Source organism: Rhea americana, unplaced genomic scaffold (assembly GCF_003343005.1).
Source record: "Rhea americana isolate MKP2758 unplaced genomic scaffold, rheAme1 scaffold_2, whole genome shotgun sequence".
NCBI lineage: Eukaryota > Metazoa > Chordata > Aves > Rheiformes > Rheidae > Rhea > Rhea americana.
Window position 1 is genome coordinate 4,746,960 of NW_028186149.1, and position 18,732 is coordinate 4,765,691.

Sequence of the window (18,732 nt, forward strand, 5' to 3'; positions counted from 1 at the left end):
AAACAGTCAGCCTAACACTAAAGTGTTCATCCTCTTTCACACCCTAGCTCCCACCAAAACTGACTCTCTGTGGCAGTTTTGTAGCATAAATGGGGCCACATACTGCCCTATTAAACTCTTTAGAGCTCGCCTTGCAATAGGCACTATAATTGGAGGCTGTCAGCACACTGTTGGCCCAATAGCTTCCCTCCCAGGTTTATATATTGGAGATGGAATTAAAACATCACTTTGTCTCCAGAGTTTATAAACAACTGAGAGAGTAAAAAATTGGGTGTTCAGCGAAGGAAAGACAGTTGTGTATTTTTTCAAGCTAGCCAGGGGCTAGGGAGATGTCCATGAGAGTGGCAGCTGATAYGCATCAGACAGTAACATGTTTTGGCCAGGGGCTGACTCTTTGTGACTGGTATTTTTTTTCTTTTCTTTCCAAACAAGATTATTATATGCATTTATGAGACTGACTGTGCAAACAAAGTTATTTTGTTCCTCTGGCATTTCCAGTGAAATCAGTGGTACTATCCACTTTTGCTCTTAGGTGGATGCAGAAAGCCAAACACTTGCTGTGGTTACTGTTATCTTGACCAAAGTCTTCGTATATTAAATTGATATAATTCGCCACATATTTTGCTGTAGYTAAGTGAAGTTGAAATTAATGATGATACACAATTTTACATCAGTAGAGAGTTTATCTCAACTTGTTTGTACTGTTATTTTGATGTCTTATATATTAAACTGCATGACTAGAAGTTTTCAAGAAAATAAAAGATATTAATTAAATGTCTTGACCTAGTACAGACATTTAGAGAAGGGTATTTTATTGTACTCTCATCCATTAGTGATGATATAATTTGTGTATAGATCTTACGCCTTGTTCAATGATTGGAAATTTACATCTAAAATTCCTTTGCATGAGCAAACAGTTCTTTCCAAATATACCTAAAGCAAGAACTATTTGTCATGGGGGGGGAATAAAGTCCCAATTGAAAACAGTAAATGAAATTAAAAGTTGAAACTAAAAAATAAACGGAGAACATAAGATTCTTTTATGAAGGCTGCGGGTGGGGGTTGTAGTTCTTTAAACAGAACAGAAAGAACTAAAAGGTCATCATTGTCGCTTTCTTAATGGGGGTAATTAAAAAAATCTTTGCTTTGTGCTGGGAAAGATTTATGTTGAGGATCAGCCTGAGAAATAAGTGAGGTAGCAGCTTGACATCTTGAAAACAAAACACCACTGCAATATTTTTCCATCTATCAACTTTTATTTTTTCCTACAGTGGAACTTCCCCCTGCTGATGTTTGCATGGAAGATTGCTCCAGCTCTGTGCTGTGGCAATACAGTAGTTATTAAACCAGCAGAACAAACACCACTCAGCGCTCTCTATATGGGAGCCCTCATCAAGGAGGTAAGAATAATTGACAGGAATAATGTCTCTGTCTCTCCGTGTGGGGAAGGAACTACCAGCACATGTCTGGTTTAACAAGCTCTGTCAGTTTTCATAAAGCATGCCTCCCTTCATTCATTCCTATTTTGACAGGCTGGCTTTCCACCAGGAGTTGTCAATATTTTGCCAGGATTTGGTCCAATTGTTGGTACAGCAATAGCATCTCATGTTGGCATTGATAAAATTGCTTTCACTGGATCCACTGAGGTAAGAGTGTTCTCAGATATGTTACTGTAAAATGTGAATAAATACTTAATGAGCTAGAGTTAAACCCTTGAGTTACATTCCTTACTGTCACTGAGTAAAAGAGCTACATCTAAATAACAGTGGCCTGTCCTTTCCAGTTAAGCTTACGTACTACCGTATTTCCRAAGCAGAAATGGCCCCTTTCCTCCAGCCCCTGCTGTGCCCGGCACCTCAGCACAGGAGATAAGCTTGCAAAAATATTGCTGGGATTTCCTGTGGGCTCATGAGGATATGAATCACATGCAAGAAGGCAGAACATCCACTGTATATCACAGCATGTATAAATTCTGCTTTAGCATCTGTAATTAGTGTATCTTGGCCTACTTGGGAGAAAAGGGAAGAGGAAAGGGGCAAATATACTTAAGCTTTGCTGCTGCGCTGAATATGTTGAGGAGAAGGAGGTCTGAAATGGAAGAGGAGGAAGTGGGTTGTCCAAGGCATCTGTCTCGAAATGAAGGAAAGGTGCTGGCCAGAAGAGGATGGGAGCCAGTTGTCTCCTAGATGTCAAAAATGTCTTGTTATGACTTTGTGACACAAGTGTTACAGAAGAGGCTAGGGTTGAAGGAAAAGGCTGTAATCTACAGAAAGAGAGCCAAATCTCTCAGAACTCAGGCTATGCCTCACTCTCGAATACGTGCAAAGCTGGCTGTTATCAGGGTTGGGGTGGGGATGATAGAGGGACTACAGACTGATGTCACAGGAGAAGGGGCCTTATCTCATCGTCTGAAGGCAGGCAGAAAGGAATCTCAGTGGGAGTTTCAGGGCTGGTTATATTTAGAGAGTGCTAAAGACAGGCCCTTTTCAATTCAAAATCTGACAAACTATTGTATGGAGGAAGCTAAACTCCAGGGATCCGGTTCCTCTTTGATATGCATGACTCCCACTCGTGGCAGTGGGAGGCTGTACGCATCCCAGGCATACTGCACTTCACAGTGAGTCAAATTTGTTCTTTGTGTGAGTTGCTAAATACACTGACCAAACAGCTCTACTAGATATGTTTGGGTAACTGCCTTGTGTGCCCAGAGATTGCAGGGACCAGCTAAATTATTTCAAGTAAATAATTTTTGTGGAATTATACCCGTACTGAAGTTTGGATGTCACAATACATGCACCTAAATCATCAGTTAAAATGTAGCTGCAGTTACATGCTTTATCTGCACACCCAATTATCTTTACACTCAGTTATCTTGCAATTACTATATGCAACTGCGTATTATTTTTTATGGCAATCTTTGATTATTATATACACAAGTTATATACTAAGCCAATTGCAACATCAGATTTCAGATTACTCTAAGGAATTACATCTAGTCATTACATCTTCTGTAACCAATTTATTTTAGCATCCTAGAATACTGAAAATCTTAATATGAGCCGATTACCCCCCATAAATTAAATTGGAACAATTGTTTTCATAAAGATATGTGGTCTCTGTTTAAGATAAATATTCTATTATACAGGATGTTGCACTGTTTGGAGGAGGAAAAATACAGATGGGTTAGGTTTCAAAGTTGTCTTTTGTAGCCAAAATAAATTTTTATTGTAGTTCCAGACAGCTTTAGTTTTAATAGGCGTTTAAACTCAAAAGCTGTGGGTTTTATACTAACTCAGTGCCTACCTTTAAAAGCCTTACTAATAGGAAGTGAAAAGCATTACAGAGATGAAAAAGCAATTCTCTAAGAACCTAAAGCAAGAACAGATGGAACGTTTTAATGCAGAGTTAGTGTAAACTATTCCATGTTGTTTCTGATTTCCTGTAACACTGAATTTTTGTAACAGCAAGTCAACATTGTAACATTTTAAACACAATGCTGTGGTATCAGCTGTACTATAGAGTGTTTGACTTTTCAGAAACAGTTTTCATTTTTTAATGAAATAATAATAGAAATATTTTGTCTCTCTGGCCTCGTCTGCGGCATGTCAATTGTACATTCCCGTGATGTGGATTTCCGACTGCCATCAGCTGTATACTGAGCAAGATACTAACTTCCAGTCCCCCATTTATTCCAGGTGCTAGTTAAGGCAGTTAGTATTTTTAGCCTGAGCAAGTTATCAGTACAAAGGTAGAGATCTTCAAGTTTAAGTGCCTGAAGTATAGGTGTTTCTTAAGTTTCCACCATTAAAGTTCTTTTGAAAAAAATATAAATTGTTTACCTTATAAGTATATATACTCAGAACTAATGAAATGCCTCATCTGTTTGTAAAAATCACAACAACTGGCTATTATTGTCTCTTTCCTGCAAAGTTTTTTAACGGTAGAAAACAAGTTGCTCTTCCTACAAGTAATTTCAATTATAATGTTTTACAAAATTTGTAGACTACAATTCACAGACAAAAGAAAGGAGAACAAGAAGGCCAAGTTCATGACCTTGACTCCATAAAGCCTGACAGAGTCAGGCCAAAGATCCATCTAACCTAGTACTTTGTCTTCAGCAGTGACCAGTAACAGATGRTTATAGCAGAACAGAGCGTGTGTAGAGAGATCCTTTCTCTGCAATAGCATCACAGCTTCTGGTAATTTAAAGACTTCCTGAGCYTGAAGTTGCATGTGGACAACTGTATTTAATAGCCACCAATGGACCTGCCATCCATAATTTTGCCTAATCCCCCTTGAAGGCACTGACTATTGTGAGGCCTCAAGCCCCTGCCTATACAGGGACAACAAATAAGTAATTCCTAATTTGTGATAGTGTCATCTAATTTATTCAAGCTCCAATTCAGGAAAATGCTGGTTCACAACTATGTCTGTTCCAGACAATACTTATGTAATACTTGACTTTAAATATATCCTTAATTTTTTCTCTGGAGAAGGGTTTTACCTGAACTGAGAGCATAAAATTCACACCCTATTTTCTGTTGATGAGCTAAGTAAGCTAATATCATCCCAACTGAAAGAGCAATAAAAAGAAAAGACCTTTCCCTCAGTAAATACGTGTAGCTGTCATTGACAAAAGAAAAAAAAAAAGTCAGCAGAAGATACACTAACTCTGGTGGTGCTTTCTTCTGCAAAGCAGGAAAAAGAAGAATATATGCGTATTGGTGACACAAAAAAGAAGGCCAAGCAGACCCACTTAAGGGACAGTTACATCTTCTCCTACTGACAGGCCATCAGCACATCGCTTCCATCACACCCAGAGYGCTCTGTGCAAGTTGAGTGAGAGGCCTGACTCATCGGGAGAGACTAGAACTATACAGAACTGTGCATGACATAAAACTGCTGTTCTCCATCCCTCCAGTCAGTGGATCTAGTAATGCACAGAGTGGAAGAAACAGGCTGATAAGCTGCACAGTACATCAATTACTGGCCTGTGGATCCTCCTCATCTGCTCCCTTGCTAGGTATACCATCACATTATTGAGCTAGGAACCAAAAAAGTCTCATAGTTTCTTTAAACTGTCTTTATAATAAACTGTCTTTATTTCCAACATGGATAGGAGCCATTTGCTTCTAAGGGGACAACAAGACTAACAAAAACCRTAACTCTGAATGAGAAGAAGAAAAGCCATGCAGAATTTGCATAGGACAACATAGGTCTTATGGCTCAGACGCCTTGTGAACCAGCCACTTACAAATAGTACAGTGGTTCGGTTTGCACTATTTCTTTTCTGTTTGTCACATTTTCWCACACTCTCAAAATTGTTTAAAGTACCACTTATTTGCTAGTTTGCCTCAATGTGTGGCATATCATAATATTGATAGACCTCTTTGTCTGTGGTACYATCACTGATTGATTCCACTTCTCTCCCTCTTTCCTTCTGACCCCTCTTTTTATGGGTCAGCTTATGCATATTAAAACAATAGTCTTCCAACGCTTTCATACCTTAGGTCACTTCTTATGAAACACCTTTCCATGGATCAGCTTTTCTCCCAGTCTCCTGCATGGCTGTCAAAACTCCTCCCTCTGCAGCTCCTTTGGGAAGCTTCTGCGGACACCCCATGGGCTGAGAATTTCACTTTGAGAACTGTCACACTGTAAGAGAGCAAATCATACTGAGTGCACAAGGAAGCCATAAAATATTGTGTCTCCACAGATTTCAGCAGCTTTCTTGGCTTCTGTGCTTGCTTTTGTTTGCTCCTCAGCAGCTCGTTTGGTATGGACTTTTTAACAAAAATGTTTATTTTTACTCTGTTGCTTTTAGTGAACCAGAGCTAATCCACAATCCTCCTTAATTGTGGCAATCTCCTCTTGGGCTTTTTTTCTGACATCTTCCACAGTGAGATGAAACTGCCAAAAATAATCTTTTTTGCAGCCAATCTGACCACATCAGCACTTGTTCCTATCCTTCCTACTTTCCCTTTAAAAAAAATGTAATCAATTTAAACATCTCATTACTTCTTTCTAAATTTCTCCATGGTCCTTCTGGTCCCTTAGTTGCAGGGTGAAACTCTTGCTCACCAAAGAGTCTGGAAGTGCGTCTGTAAAACTCAGCTCTCTCTCATACTCTCCTAATTGTTCCTTGTAACTTCTCTCCATTGTTCSGTACCTCTCTCTGCCTGAGCTTCCTCACTGTTCCAGGTATTCTTCTCTATTTGAGTTCCCTTTAAAAATGTGGTTCTTTCCTAGGACTTAGAAGCAACAATGTAATTAAAATAGAATTTAGTTATTTATATTTTTTTTAGAATAAGAAAACATCCAAAATCTGGATGTCTGGTTTACCCAAGTAGCTGCTGTTGGCCTACAGAGTTCAGCAGGAGATACTATACAAGTCCCTTTCTTCCCCTACAGTTAAATGAACAGTGAAGTATTTTATTATTTATTTATTATTTATTTACAAGAGGGGGTCTGATGAGGGGACAGTGATATACACATATCAGAAAGGCAGAGAGGTTCTTCTTCATCTTCCTGTTACCTTCTTATTTTCTGAAAGAAAGCTCCTATGTAGTTTCCAAGCAGCAGGGAAAACAGCAAGTAGAAACTGCTTTACTCTTCCTATGCTTTTATCTCCATGTAAGACTGTTGTCTCAGTGACACAACTGCTCTGAGCTGTCTGCCTGTGCGTGGATGTATGTGCTGTATTTGCATTGGAAGCAGATACCCATAAGTTACAGGTGCATGTGGAATAGTTGGGTACACTCTGTTCTGGGCTTCGAATCAGAGATGATGATAGAGAGCAACAAGCTGTGCATTTAAAAATATGTGCATTTAAAACACTGTCTAGATTAAAAATTGCTTTTGCTTATTGCAAAAGTTTAACGAGTTCTAGTGACTTCTGTTCAAAAACAAATGTGTTACTTCCAAATCAGAGAGGCTTACAACTCTCTCTGGTTGTTAAATGCTCTCAAGATAAGAATCATAGATAGCACACAAAACATTTGAAGCACTAGCCAACAAGAAATATATCCTAAGTGGCTGGTTTCCATTTTGATCAAACTAAGACCCATTAAAAGCCAGACAGATTAAAGATAGGATTCAGGTCTATGTTCTTGTAGTTCTGTTTAGTAACCCAAATAAATATTCCATAAATTGTTTTGGATGCCTGTGTAAACAAAAGGTCTATAAACAACTTCAGTACAACCCAACAAAGCGGCCTGCATTTTGCTTGGCAGAATGTTTTCTTTATGCACTTAGATTAACAAACCATGATCTCATCGTTAGTCAACAAGATACTAGAGAGACCATCAAAGCAAACTACAGGAGAGTCAAGATTGATTCATGCCAAACAAATGTTTGTAGCTAACAGCTGTATTACCACTGATTCTAATTTACTCAGCAGGATTCTCCTTTCATTTCCGAAATGTCACAAGGCATGATGTAGACAGCATGTCTACTTACTGCACAAGTAATGAGTTGTGTCAGCTCTCTTGGATCATGCAATCTTGGGATGATTTTGGACATCATGAAGAATTACATACTGGCGTTTCACTTTTAAAAACAATACTAAAGGTGATCTGTTCTGCTTTAAGTCTCTTAGCTAACCATGCTATAGAAATGCTCTATTCAAAATAGGGAGGATCTAGGGAGGCTACATTATCATTTATTCTTGCTTCTGCTGAACCTTTTTGATCGTATCTTAGACAATTTGTGCTTCCGGAATGAAAAGTCATTCTTTTTCGTTTCCTTCATGGTGTTCGTGGTAGAATTTAGGGAGCTGTCCTTTGACAACTGTTTTTCTTTTTTTGCCAACAAAAGCTACATGTCAAAAGGATTACTGAAACTAAAACAAATGGGGTAGTGTATCAGCCTGTCAGAGCTAATAAGAGTTTAGCTGTGGACTTCCATGGTGCCAGGATTTTACCCAGCATTCAGATAAGCCATTTATAGCTAAGAATTCTCGCCAGTCATTTCTGTTTGGGATTTCCATTTTATTTATACAACACTACTCACAATGCTCTTTTCTGGGCTTCTCCTCACTCAGAGCACTGCAGAGCCAAAGAAGCCTGGATCATGCATTGYTTTTTTTTATGACAACGTTTCAGTGTTCATTAATCTTTACTGGATCCAGGGAAACACCCAGAACATGCCACATGGTCCTGAAATGCTTCTCAGAAAGATTCTGCATACAATCTGGAATTAAAAAAAATAAAAATCATGTGKACTAAGCAGCAGCATGGGTTTGAAGGTTTTGCCAAAACAGGCATTTTGTACCTCAAGAGCTAGAGAGAGAAAATAGTGTAATTTCAGGAATCATTGAATTTTGTATCTGATCATACCATTTGCCCAAAACTTTATCCATCTCTTGTAACTTAAAACACTTGCTATTCTTCAGATACTCTCCTAATATCCCAAGCAAGGTATAATAGCAAAGATGGGCAGTCCAGTTACTCAGAACACCTAAATAACTGAAGAGGAATCTCCCCTCTGTCAGTTTTTGCACTGTTCATGGAAGCTTTTAATCTACATAGCTTTACTGTGCACTCAAGCTTATCTCTGCAGTCTTGTCTGCGGCCGTGTGCAAGGAAATTATCTGCTGTCCAGCTAGACTGCTGTTCCCCTTGGTTCTGGTGTTCCCTAGTGGCTTACCRTGTACCTGTGATCAAAGGAGGCTCAGGGCAGAGAAGAACCTGGACACTCTGATGGAGCCAAAGAGGAAATATCATAAAGTTTGGAGATCTGCTTTTGACTTCTGGGATTTCCAGTGCTTTAACAGTAACAGACAAAAGCACTTGTACCTTTTTGAAACACACATTTCCATCTGAAATCAGGAAATGAAGAGAATATGAAAGGCAATAGACTTTCTAAAATTTCTATACAGCTGTATTTAAAGACTGTATGAATGTCTTTTGAGAGAGACGTTGAACTTGTAAATGCAGAAGGCACAAACAAATAAGAATCAAATGTTGTATCTTACGGTGTGCTCTAAATTCCTAACATCATACAGCTCACAGTCCAGAAACAGACCCTTCCAGGACTATCCTTCAAGTAGCTTTTTTTGCACATGGATGCCACAGAATGCTTCTTTATCTTTGTTACTGTTGTTGTTCTGAATAACAAATTGTTTTCTTCAAGATGAGCCAAATTACATCTGCCTCACTCTCCATGTAGCTTAAAAGGTTATAGTACTTCACAAGTTATCCAGGGATACTCCTGATATCAATCTTGAAGCCTATTCAAAACAAGGATGGGGAGTCGGGGTTTTCTGTGCCAACATTCCTGCTGAATAACCAGCCCAGCTCCGTTATCTGTGGGGGAGTCCTCTCCTCCTGCGTTCCCTTGCAAGGCTGCGCTGCCTGGTGGGAGCTCGCAGCTAGAGCTGAGAGACGCCACAGGAAGCATGTACTAAAAGACCATGCAGATTGCAACACTCTCCCTTACCCCTTTCATGCTGTCCTTCTCCATAAGGAGAGGCTCAGTTACAAAAGGCTGCTTTTGTCACCAAATAATCACAGCTTTGGTGCCCTCCCCAAGACTTCCCTGGGCCTGTAAGTGCACAGGGCACAACAGCAGCCCAGAGCAGCAGGAGCCCTTCCAACTGGAGGTCTGCACTGACTTCTGATGGAAAAGACACCGTGAAGCTGCCTGTTAAGTTCATATTTGGAAACGTGACAACAACCTCCACRTACTAACAGCACTCTGGACAATACTTTTCCAAACTAAGGCATAATTTCCAAGCCTTTTGGATTTCAATATTTGTCACACAAAATATTTGGACTTGCAGATTTCCCGAACACTTGTTTGTACAGAATTCTGTACAAAACTTCATTTATGTGGACAAAACAACTTTGGCTAATGTTAAAGTGATGGAATGGAAGGGAGAGAGATGGTGAGCTGGACATATTGCTCTGKTTTCCTCGGTGTACCCTGCTGTTTGGGGATTTTTTGAGAGGGAATAGAGAATTGTTCTTTGAAAGAGGGCAGCTCAAGGCTGTGAGGGTGTGAATGGCATTGGCTGGCACTGGGTATAAACACAGCACTCTCACTGGTTTTCAGTGTAAATTTTCAGCACAGTTTGAGAGGTTGGAATTTCCAAATGACATGTTCGATGTATCTGGTGGGGGTGGAGGGCAAAAAAAGGGTTCTTCTTTTTCATGTTCCCTTTGGCTGTCAGTCAAACATAGCAATAAAATCAGCTCCAATTAAGGGGGATATGCAAAGAATTTCATGATAATGTCAACACTCCATTCCATCAGTACAGGGGTAAAGAAAAGAAGCTAATGTTAATTTCTTTTTTTTAAAAAAAARAAAAGAAATAACCTCAGTCACACTGGATAGGGGCAATACCAGATAAACAGTTAATCAGAAGGTACATGAAGTGGTTGACAATTCCTTCATTATCCTGTGGGCTTTTAGTTTTGTTTTTTCTGTGGGGGCCCTGGTTTCTGTTTCATTTGCTTTCTGATTACTCCACTGCTGAGTTAACTTTCTCCAGCACACGAACTTCAGTTCTGTATGAGATTGAGCTTCTCGCCTATTAACCCCTTGCTRGTGGGAATCTCACTCACCTGATGTTAGGAAGAGAAACAGAAAACTGAGAAATCCCAGCAGCCAGAGCCTGGAATATTTGGTGCAGACTGAAGTCTAGTTGTTGACAGAATTTTGAAGACAAAACCCTAATTCCTAGTAAATATAGGATGAGAGTTTGAGTTCTGGTGAGCATCTCACTCATGTGTCATTCGGCATCTAACTTTCTGTGAGACCTTAAAACATGTTCCGTACAAAAAAACCCCCAAAAACAAAAACAAACAAACAAAAAAAAAAACCCTCCAGCTTCTCAGTAGTTAAAAGATAATTTTAATCCCGTGCTTTACAGTTTGAGGGCCTAAATCTATCTCTTACTACTTCCTTAGGTACAAAAATGGGCATAATTACACTAACAGTACAAAAATCTGATCTATTTTGGATTCACTGTTCCAGGGAGGGAAGACTCTCCAGGGAGCACAGCTGTCTCTCCAACTGTACTGGGTACAGGAAATATCATATATGTAGCTGTCGAAGTACTACCCCATTTAATCAATTCTTGTGTTCCTTGGTCAGATTGGCAACTTGAGGGTGCTCTGATTTCTTCTTAGGTCTGCATAGAGCTCCAGCTGTCTCCACAACCTACAAAGGCATTTTAGAGGTGCCATTGACYGCCTTGAGCCATATTGAGATCATCTGTGGTGCAGCTGAGGATTAGATCTGGGATGGTGCATTTGTAACTTCTTGCTCTTTTTAATATTCTTCTGTACACTGCTAATCCTGCAGAGAAGGCTGATGATTCTGTCAGAATTTGATATATGCTAGATTATGATTTCACTGTTAAAATTACCTAAATTTTTGGACACTGAAAACTGAACTTGATAACAGAGGCACTCCTACAAACTGATTTGGCTAGCAGTTTAGAAACTGTAAGTACCAAGAGTGAAATAAATTCTAATAGTAGTGCTCATTTGAGGTAACTAAAGCTTGGACTATATAAAGAAGTGAGATTGTACTTATTACTGATGAATAGTAATAAGTACATGCTTACTATATACTCAAATATCAGATCTATTTTCTTCCACAGTAAACTGAATATTATATAGCCAAACCTCTTGGTAACAGTATGGAAAACCTTGTGCACATGCTGATAATCTGGATGAACCGATTTCAGATTTTTAACTCAGCACTCCTATAGCACCCTAAAAGAGAAGTCRTTTTAGCATAGATACCATGGGATGAAAGATACAAACACTGCTCTTTGTGCCAGGCGTTGTCCTYGCTACAATTCTAGAAAAAAAAACCCTGGAAAGCTGTCCGCTGCTGATGTGAATCTGTTTGGATTGAAGAACCTGCCGGATTATTTAAAGCACTGTTCAGTGATGTCCAGCATTGGCTGTTAAAGTGAACTGTATGACTACATTGCCTGTAAAATGCGTCTCCATTTCCTTTCAGGTTGGAAAGCTGATCCAAGAAGCAGCTGGAAGGAGTAATTTGAAGAGAGTTACGCTGGAGCTGGGTGGGAAAAGCCCAAACATTATTTTTGCAGATGCTGATTGTAAGTCAGCACTTCCACATTTTCCTTAAAAACACATTTGTGTGTTGTCATTTTAGGGCATATCTTTCATTCAAAGGGAAGTGGACAAATATAGCTGTATCTAATCACACTTTTATATTACAGAAACAGAGAAATACTTATAATCAAACATGTATGTCTGGTGTTAGTAAAAATCATGGCATTTTACATATCTGTAGTCCTAAACTTTGCAGCGAGGTACTGTAGCACTTTAGCTCTGGAAATTCTGTGATAGCAGCAATTATAAAAAAAGAAGGGCTTAATTTAAATCATGTGAATGGTAATCTAGACACTGCTTTATTACTTTGTTACGCTGTTCTGATAGTAGCTACAAATGGATATTATTCCATTTTTTAAATTTTCACAATTGAAGAATTGTGTATTGAAGTATTCTCATTGCCATTGTCAGCAGGGAGCTGAAGATTTTGGCAGCTGGATAATGTGCAGCTGGGATTTTTGGCACCTGGGAAGGTACAGGACAGCAGTTTAGGATAGGATGAAAAAACGAACTGGAARTTTCTGCTTAAATGATCAGTAATGAAATAGTTAACAATGTTGATATTTAAATTGTCAACAGGAGGTTTTGACATTAACACCTCATTAAGATGAATGGGACAGTTCACACCTTGCTTTGAGCTATTGTTTCAGGCTGTGTGCAGGCACACTGTATTCACTGCATTTTCTGAGAACTTACTTTGTAACCCAAAGGATTAGAAATTTAAGGATTTTTTTTTTTTTTAATTTGAAAGAGGAAAGTGAATGAAGAATGATTCTGAATAGCATACATTACAAGAGTTGGTTACAATCCTATGTTCATTTAAAAGCTTATCAATGACGTAAAAGACTAGGAGAAAGGTTGAGAACTTTCAGCAACTGAAGACTTTCCTACATCATAGGAAAATTTTACCATGTTGGGGGTCTAAATTACAGCTGTAGTCATCCCTGTAAGCTAAAAAAAAAAAAAAAAAAAAAAAAAAAAAAAAAACTATCTAAAAAAAAAAAAAAAAAAAAAAGGCTCCTGGTTAACTGGAGCCAGGTACAGATGTTACAGCCCGCTACCCCAATTACTCATCTGCATCTCTCACAAGAAATCGTGATACTGGCAGATGTCCCTACCCTGCTAATCATACATGTCTGAACACCTTTTGTACAGCAATATGTGCCAGGCCCTGGTCTGCATTAAGGTCTTCCACAGGGCAAGGACAAATATGCTTAGCTACTGAACAGAACTATAGTTTATCTGTGACTTGSTGTATCTGCCAAAATAAGGCTGAGGACCCGGGGAGAAAACAGGGCAAGGAGAGAGAACAAAGTCTTCTTCAGGACTGTTCCACACTCCRTCATTCTGTAATTGGCCTGAGATTCAGACTTCAAAGCTATTATTGTTTAAGAACTGCAATTTGCTCACCATTCCAAAGGAGCAGTTGGTTCTGTGTGAAGAACACTGTGGGCCAAAAGTTAGCAGAAAGAATGACAAAGCTGTTGAAAGTATAGTGTACCAAAATCCAGAGAAGAATGGTTAGAGCTCTTCATGGTGCAAAACTGCGTTAAGAAAAGAGGAGGAAACATCAGCTGATCAGTGCTATCCACTGTTGTTTTCAATCTCTGTGGAGCTGCCTTGGGAAAATTTGAAAGTGGTCCAGGGAACACCCTACATATTTTTTTTCAAGATGATACTGAAGGCAGAATAGGACATTTTTGTTAGATGAAGTTGTGTAAGATGTGCTGAAAGTAAAGCACTGTTGTTCTGTTTATTCCATAAGTAATTATATTTAAGCATTGTTCCAAAGTGCTACAGCTGATAACAGGGGTATTGCARTGCTGCAGGCCATCACTGTAGAACAATAAATTCAATATCATACAGCCCAAATTCTTCTCTAGTCAGCTATTGTACCCAGGGGGAGAATCTAGCTCTAAATGTCTAAATATGGCTGGATTTTCCTCCCCTGCTTGAGTATTGGATGTGCTGGTTGTACCTCCAGGGAAGCTGGAAAGGAAATCACTTATTGTTTGTTTCATAATTAAATTATATTTTTTAAGGCCTCACCTGGCCACCTGTATAGGCCAGGAAGATGGTTCTGTCTTGCAGAAAAATAACCTAGCTTTCTGTGAAGGATGTGTTTTGCCATTATCAAAAGTTAAATTCTCTCAGGTACTTGGTTGATTATAATCCTCACAGCAGGACTAAACCAACTGCAAACTTAGGGAAGGGGAAAATTTGTCACTTCCTAGGGTCCTCTTAGAGCTTAGTTTATAACTTACATGTTGCAGGGACATAAGACATTGATGAAGTTGTTCTCAAATGGCCTGCTCCTATAGATTGCTACAGCTGTGTCTTGACTTAATTTCTGCTATGGGATATTAGGCAGTATTTTGTGGCTTGTGTTGTGAGGTGGTGTGTGGAAGTATTATCTATGGAGCCTTCTTTGCCTAGACAGTGCCTGAAGTCCTGAATGCTCCCTTGCAATCTGGTGTTTCTGAAACAGTTGCAATACTTCTAATATAATTCTAATACAGCTGTGCCCAGGCTAGCATAAATGGGGAAAATTTCAACTTTAGATGCTAAAAAACTCCATATTTTCACAGAGATTATAACATAAAATGAAATGAATCTTCTTCCTTTATGACCTAATATAATATGCTTTTTTTTTTTTAACCAAATCTACTACTTCTGCTTTGAAGTTTTGRGAATGTGACACCATGTAATACACATGAGCTGACACAACAGCAGATGTGTCTATGATGTCTCACAACAGCTTGTGTTGTCTTCATTTTGCAGTGGACTATGCTGTGGAACAAGCTCACCAGGGTGTCTTCTTCAATCAAGGTCAATGCTGCACTGCAGGCTCCCGGATTTATGTGGAAGAATCAATCTATGAGGAGTTTGTTAGAAGAAGTGTGGAACGTGCGAAGAGGAGAGTAGTAGGGAGYCCTTTTGACCCAACTACAGAACAAGGTCCACAGGTAAAGAAATAGGGCTTCAGCTCTACAGTGTAAATGGTGCCTGGAAGCGTTTTGACTATAGTAGGACTGAGGTCTTACAATGCGTAGTCATTGCAATCTGGAGTAGCTGACAYGACAAATATCTGAAAGATTGAAATTCTAAAGCTAGATTACCTGTGTAACACAGGGGTGTTTCTTGTTCAGTGAAAACTCTCATCTTAAATATTAGAAAGTTTGCCTCACAGCTTTAATGGCAAGATTCTGGCCTTCAGTCCCCAATATGCAGCTACAAACTGTACAGTGCTACCATTCATAGGAGAGAAGCTTGCAAAAGTCTGTTTCTAGGTGCTTATATTCAAGGACTGTCTACAACCATAACTGTGCTTGTAGACTCCTAGAGAGAGAGATATGAGTTCTTAGCAAAAGATGGGCAGAATTATAAATTCATCCTTAGAAAATGTAGAGATGCTGTAATAATCAGCCTGGCTTGTATCATTTTTAAGAAGCGAACATGGTTCATCGGGCAGAAAATAACACCCTTCTTTTTTTGTACTTACAAGCCATATTCCTTAGCAAGGATGTGGGTATGGCCACATCTATAAGGGGACACATTCTTAAGAATATAGAGTCTTAGATTATAGTCAGTAGATCCTTCGCATTTCCAGCTCAAGCAATAGTGAATATAAGCCTGAGTCTACTCACTAGGAGGTGACTTGCCAAAAAAATTGTTCTGTTTTGGTAGTCAGGTGCATGATCTGCAAGTAAAATTGCTTTTTCTCTCTTTCAGATTGATAAAAAGCAATACAACAAAATCTTGGAACTGATTCAAAGTGGCATTACTGAAGGAGCAAAACTTGAATGTGGGGGTAAAGGACTAGGAAGAAAAGGCTTCTTTATTGAACCTACAGTATTTTCCAATGTAACGGATGACATGCGAATTGCAAAGGAGGAGGTAGTCAMACACATGAGCAAGATCATTTTAGAATATCCTAAGCACAATTCTGTTTCTTTTCTTTATTTTCTGAGACAAAATCTTTCAAGTGAAAATTACCACTGTATAAAAAGAGATGAGAATCTCTTCAGAACTCTTTCTGCATAAAGCAACTTACAGCGTTGGTCTGGGTAAAGAAGCTCAATTTTTGTCATTGGGTATAAAGCCTCAGGCCTCAAAGAAGAGATAAGGGAGGAAATGTATGAGTTCCGCTGGGACAACTGCTTTGGAAAATTCATACAGTTTTACAGAGAGCTATTACCACTAATAAATGTTGCTGTGGGAATTTCTGAAGAGTAAAACAGGAGAAGGGAGACAGTTAAAAGCAATATAAATTAGGGATAAAATGTCTCTGAGTGGTCTGTTTTATAAATTAATGATTAATCTTTCTTGCAGATTTTTGGGCCTGTTCAAGAAATACTGAGATTTAAAACCATGGATGAAGTTATAGAGAGAGCCAACAATTCTGATTTTGGGCTGGTAGCTGCTGTCTTTACAAATGACATAAATAAGGCCCTGACAGTCTCTTCAGCAATGCAGGCTGGGACAGTCTGGTAAGTAAGCCAAAGTTACCGCACTCCTGCTCTTGGAGATAAAGAGTTTGACTCACAATCATTATGTCACCTCAGTTTTGCACYTTTGTCTCAAAGGTGTTTATCTAGACCATCCTGAAGGTGAATCACTGAGATATGGAGCAGCTGTAAGGAGGGTGTTGTCACCCTGCTCACTGTGGGTGAACACTGCTGTCTGCAGACTTGTTGAAAAGTGGAAAGTGCCTTTCTTTCTGTTGCAGGGCAGTCACACTGCTGAAGGGCACTGCTGAAAACAAACAATCCRGAGTATAAATGACCCTTTCTGTGGAGCAGAGGAACCCCATTAGGTTTCTGCTGATGGCACAGAGAGGYGTGCACTTTCTGTAAAACCAGCCTCAGGGAACCAAGAGGAGACCTGTTCTCTCTAGCCCCTGGGAGTAGGCAATGCTGCTTCTAAAGTCTGATAGCTTACAATTTGGTATGTATGTCAAACCTGGATAAACTAAAAATCCAAGAGAAATCAGGTGGAAAAAGGACAAATTCAAATCTAATAGCTTTGTGTTACAACCTGGCATTGAGGCTTGTCAGCAAATTAACAGTTCATTTATTGAAGCCGCATCCAAATGTTCGGTGTGCTTCTCCAAGTCTTCACAGGCCAGGGTCTCTTCTCTTACTGAATGAGGAGCAGAATGTTGCTATTGCAACGTAATCCTTCCCCCCCCTCTTTTTTTTTTCTTTGAAAAATGACAAGTTTGCTATTACAAAGAGCTATACAGTCTCCTTGGCTCTGCAAGTTTCAGTTCAGTTTCCTCTGTTTCCCTGAGACTTCCAAATAGCTTTTGGACAGTACAGTCACACTTGCTGCCTTTTTGTTTTGCAGGATAAATTGCTACAATGCCTTAAATGCCCAAAGTCCTTTTGGAGGATTCAAAATGTCTGGCAATGGGAGAGAGATGTAAGTATTATACTGTTATCTTCTAAACTGTTTTCAGCTCTACAACTCAGTAAACATTAGTGAATCTTTCCACACAAATTCCATCTAGAAATACTCTCATTTGACAATTAGGGCACAGTATAAGATGACTTATTGCCAGTTGTATATGGAAAGATCACTTTTTTCCTTTTCTTTCCTTTGCTTTTATTTTACTTTATTTTTGACAYGGCAAAATAAATTCTTGGCACTATCTTCTTATTCTGAAAGAAACTGAAATTTTCTGAGTATTTTGCCACATAGTAACTTGTGTTCCACAAGAGTTTTCTTTAGCCATATTAACCAGTGCTTTTCCAGAAAGATTCACTTTTTGTTATTTGTTGTTTCTTCTTTTGGACTAGTTTGGTGTAGGTGTTTTAGAGTTGTTTTGCCATATATTTTGCCTTTCTCACTGAAACTATGTATTTTTTTCCTTTCTTTACTTTTTGCTACATTTATTAGTATAGGTCCATCTGAATTTAATTAAAATGTTATCTTTCTCTTCCAGATTTAAAAACAATGTTAAATGAAATCAGGCCTAGACAAGAATAGACAACTGTTTACACTCCTTTAAAAAATCACCTTCCATTACAAAGCTTTCTGTCTTTCCTTATTCCATTTAGAAGTAAGTGCCAAATACTTTGAAGTGGAGCTCCACCCTCAAATGCTTTCCATGTACCTAGCTTAGAGTCTTACTACTGTTTAATTCTCATTACAATCACAAGGAAGTTTAGTAATTCCATCAGCCCCAGATCGGTTATGCATTTCTTAACACACACACACACACAAACACTTATATAAAAGATTCAATTAATTTCTGTGCAGGAGGCATGTGTACCAGTTATGTCCCACCTAAACTTTCAAAATAGCTTATGGCTAATAGCAAACTCAGCAGTAAACTAAAATAAGGTCAAACTCTTTAAAACTTTAAATATGTTGAATTATACAACTTGATCTATAAAATGAGCTCTATGTAGTCTGAAATATTTCCCTCATTAGGGAGTACTTTGAATAACACATTCATACTATTCTTCACATTCATGAGTTATGAGGTGATCTCACACTGGCATAAATATGTCAGCTCATCTAACTCTTATCATTGTGAAAATATTCTAGAACTACTAAGCTCAATAGAGCACATGAGTAACTTGACACCCAAGAGTGACCCTGTTGACTTCAGGGAGGTTAACTGTGCAAG

General features: G+C 38.8%; 1 protein-coding gene across 3 annotated transcripts in view; it reads left to right on the top strand.

The window, feature by feature from the left end:
- ALDH1A2 (aldehyde dehydrogenase 1 family member A2) overlaps positions 1-18,732 on the top strand; it is an 83,599-nt gene that overhangs the window by 59,454 nt on the left and 5,413 nt on the right. For all 3 annotated transcript variants that reach the window (XM_085303343.1, XM_085303342.1, XM_085303341.1), the window contains 7 exons: positions 1,272-1,400; positions 1,533-1,646; positions 11,977-12,079; positions 14,877-15,061; positions 15,828-15,992; positions 16,428-16,585; positions 17,445-17,519. In XM_085303343.1, the coding sequence (XP_085159469.1) occupies positions 1,272-1,400; positions 1,533-1,646; positions 11,977-12,079; positions 14,877-15,061; positions 15,828-15,992; positions 16,428-16,585; positions 17,445-17,519 (929 nt within the window). The remainder of the gene's footprint in view (positions 1-1,271; positions 1,401-1,532; positions 1,647-11,976; positions 12,080-14,876; positions 15,062-15,827; positions 15,993-16,427; positions 16,586-17,444; positions 17,520-18,732) is intronic.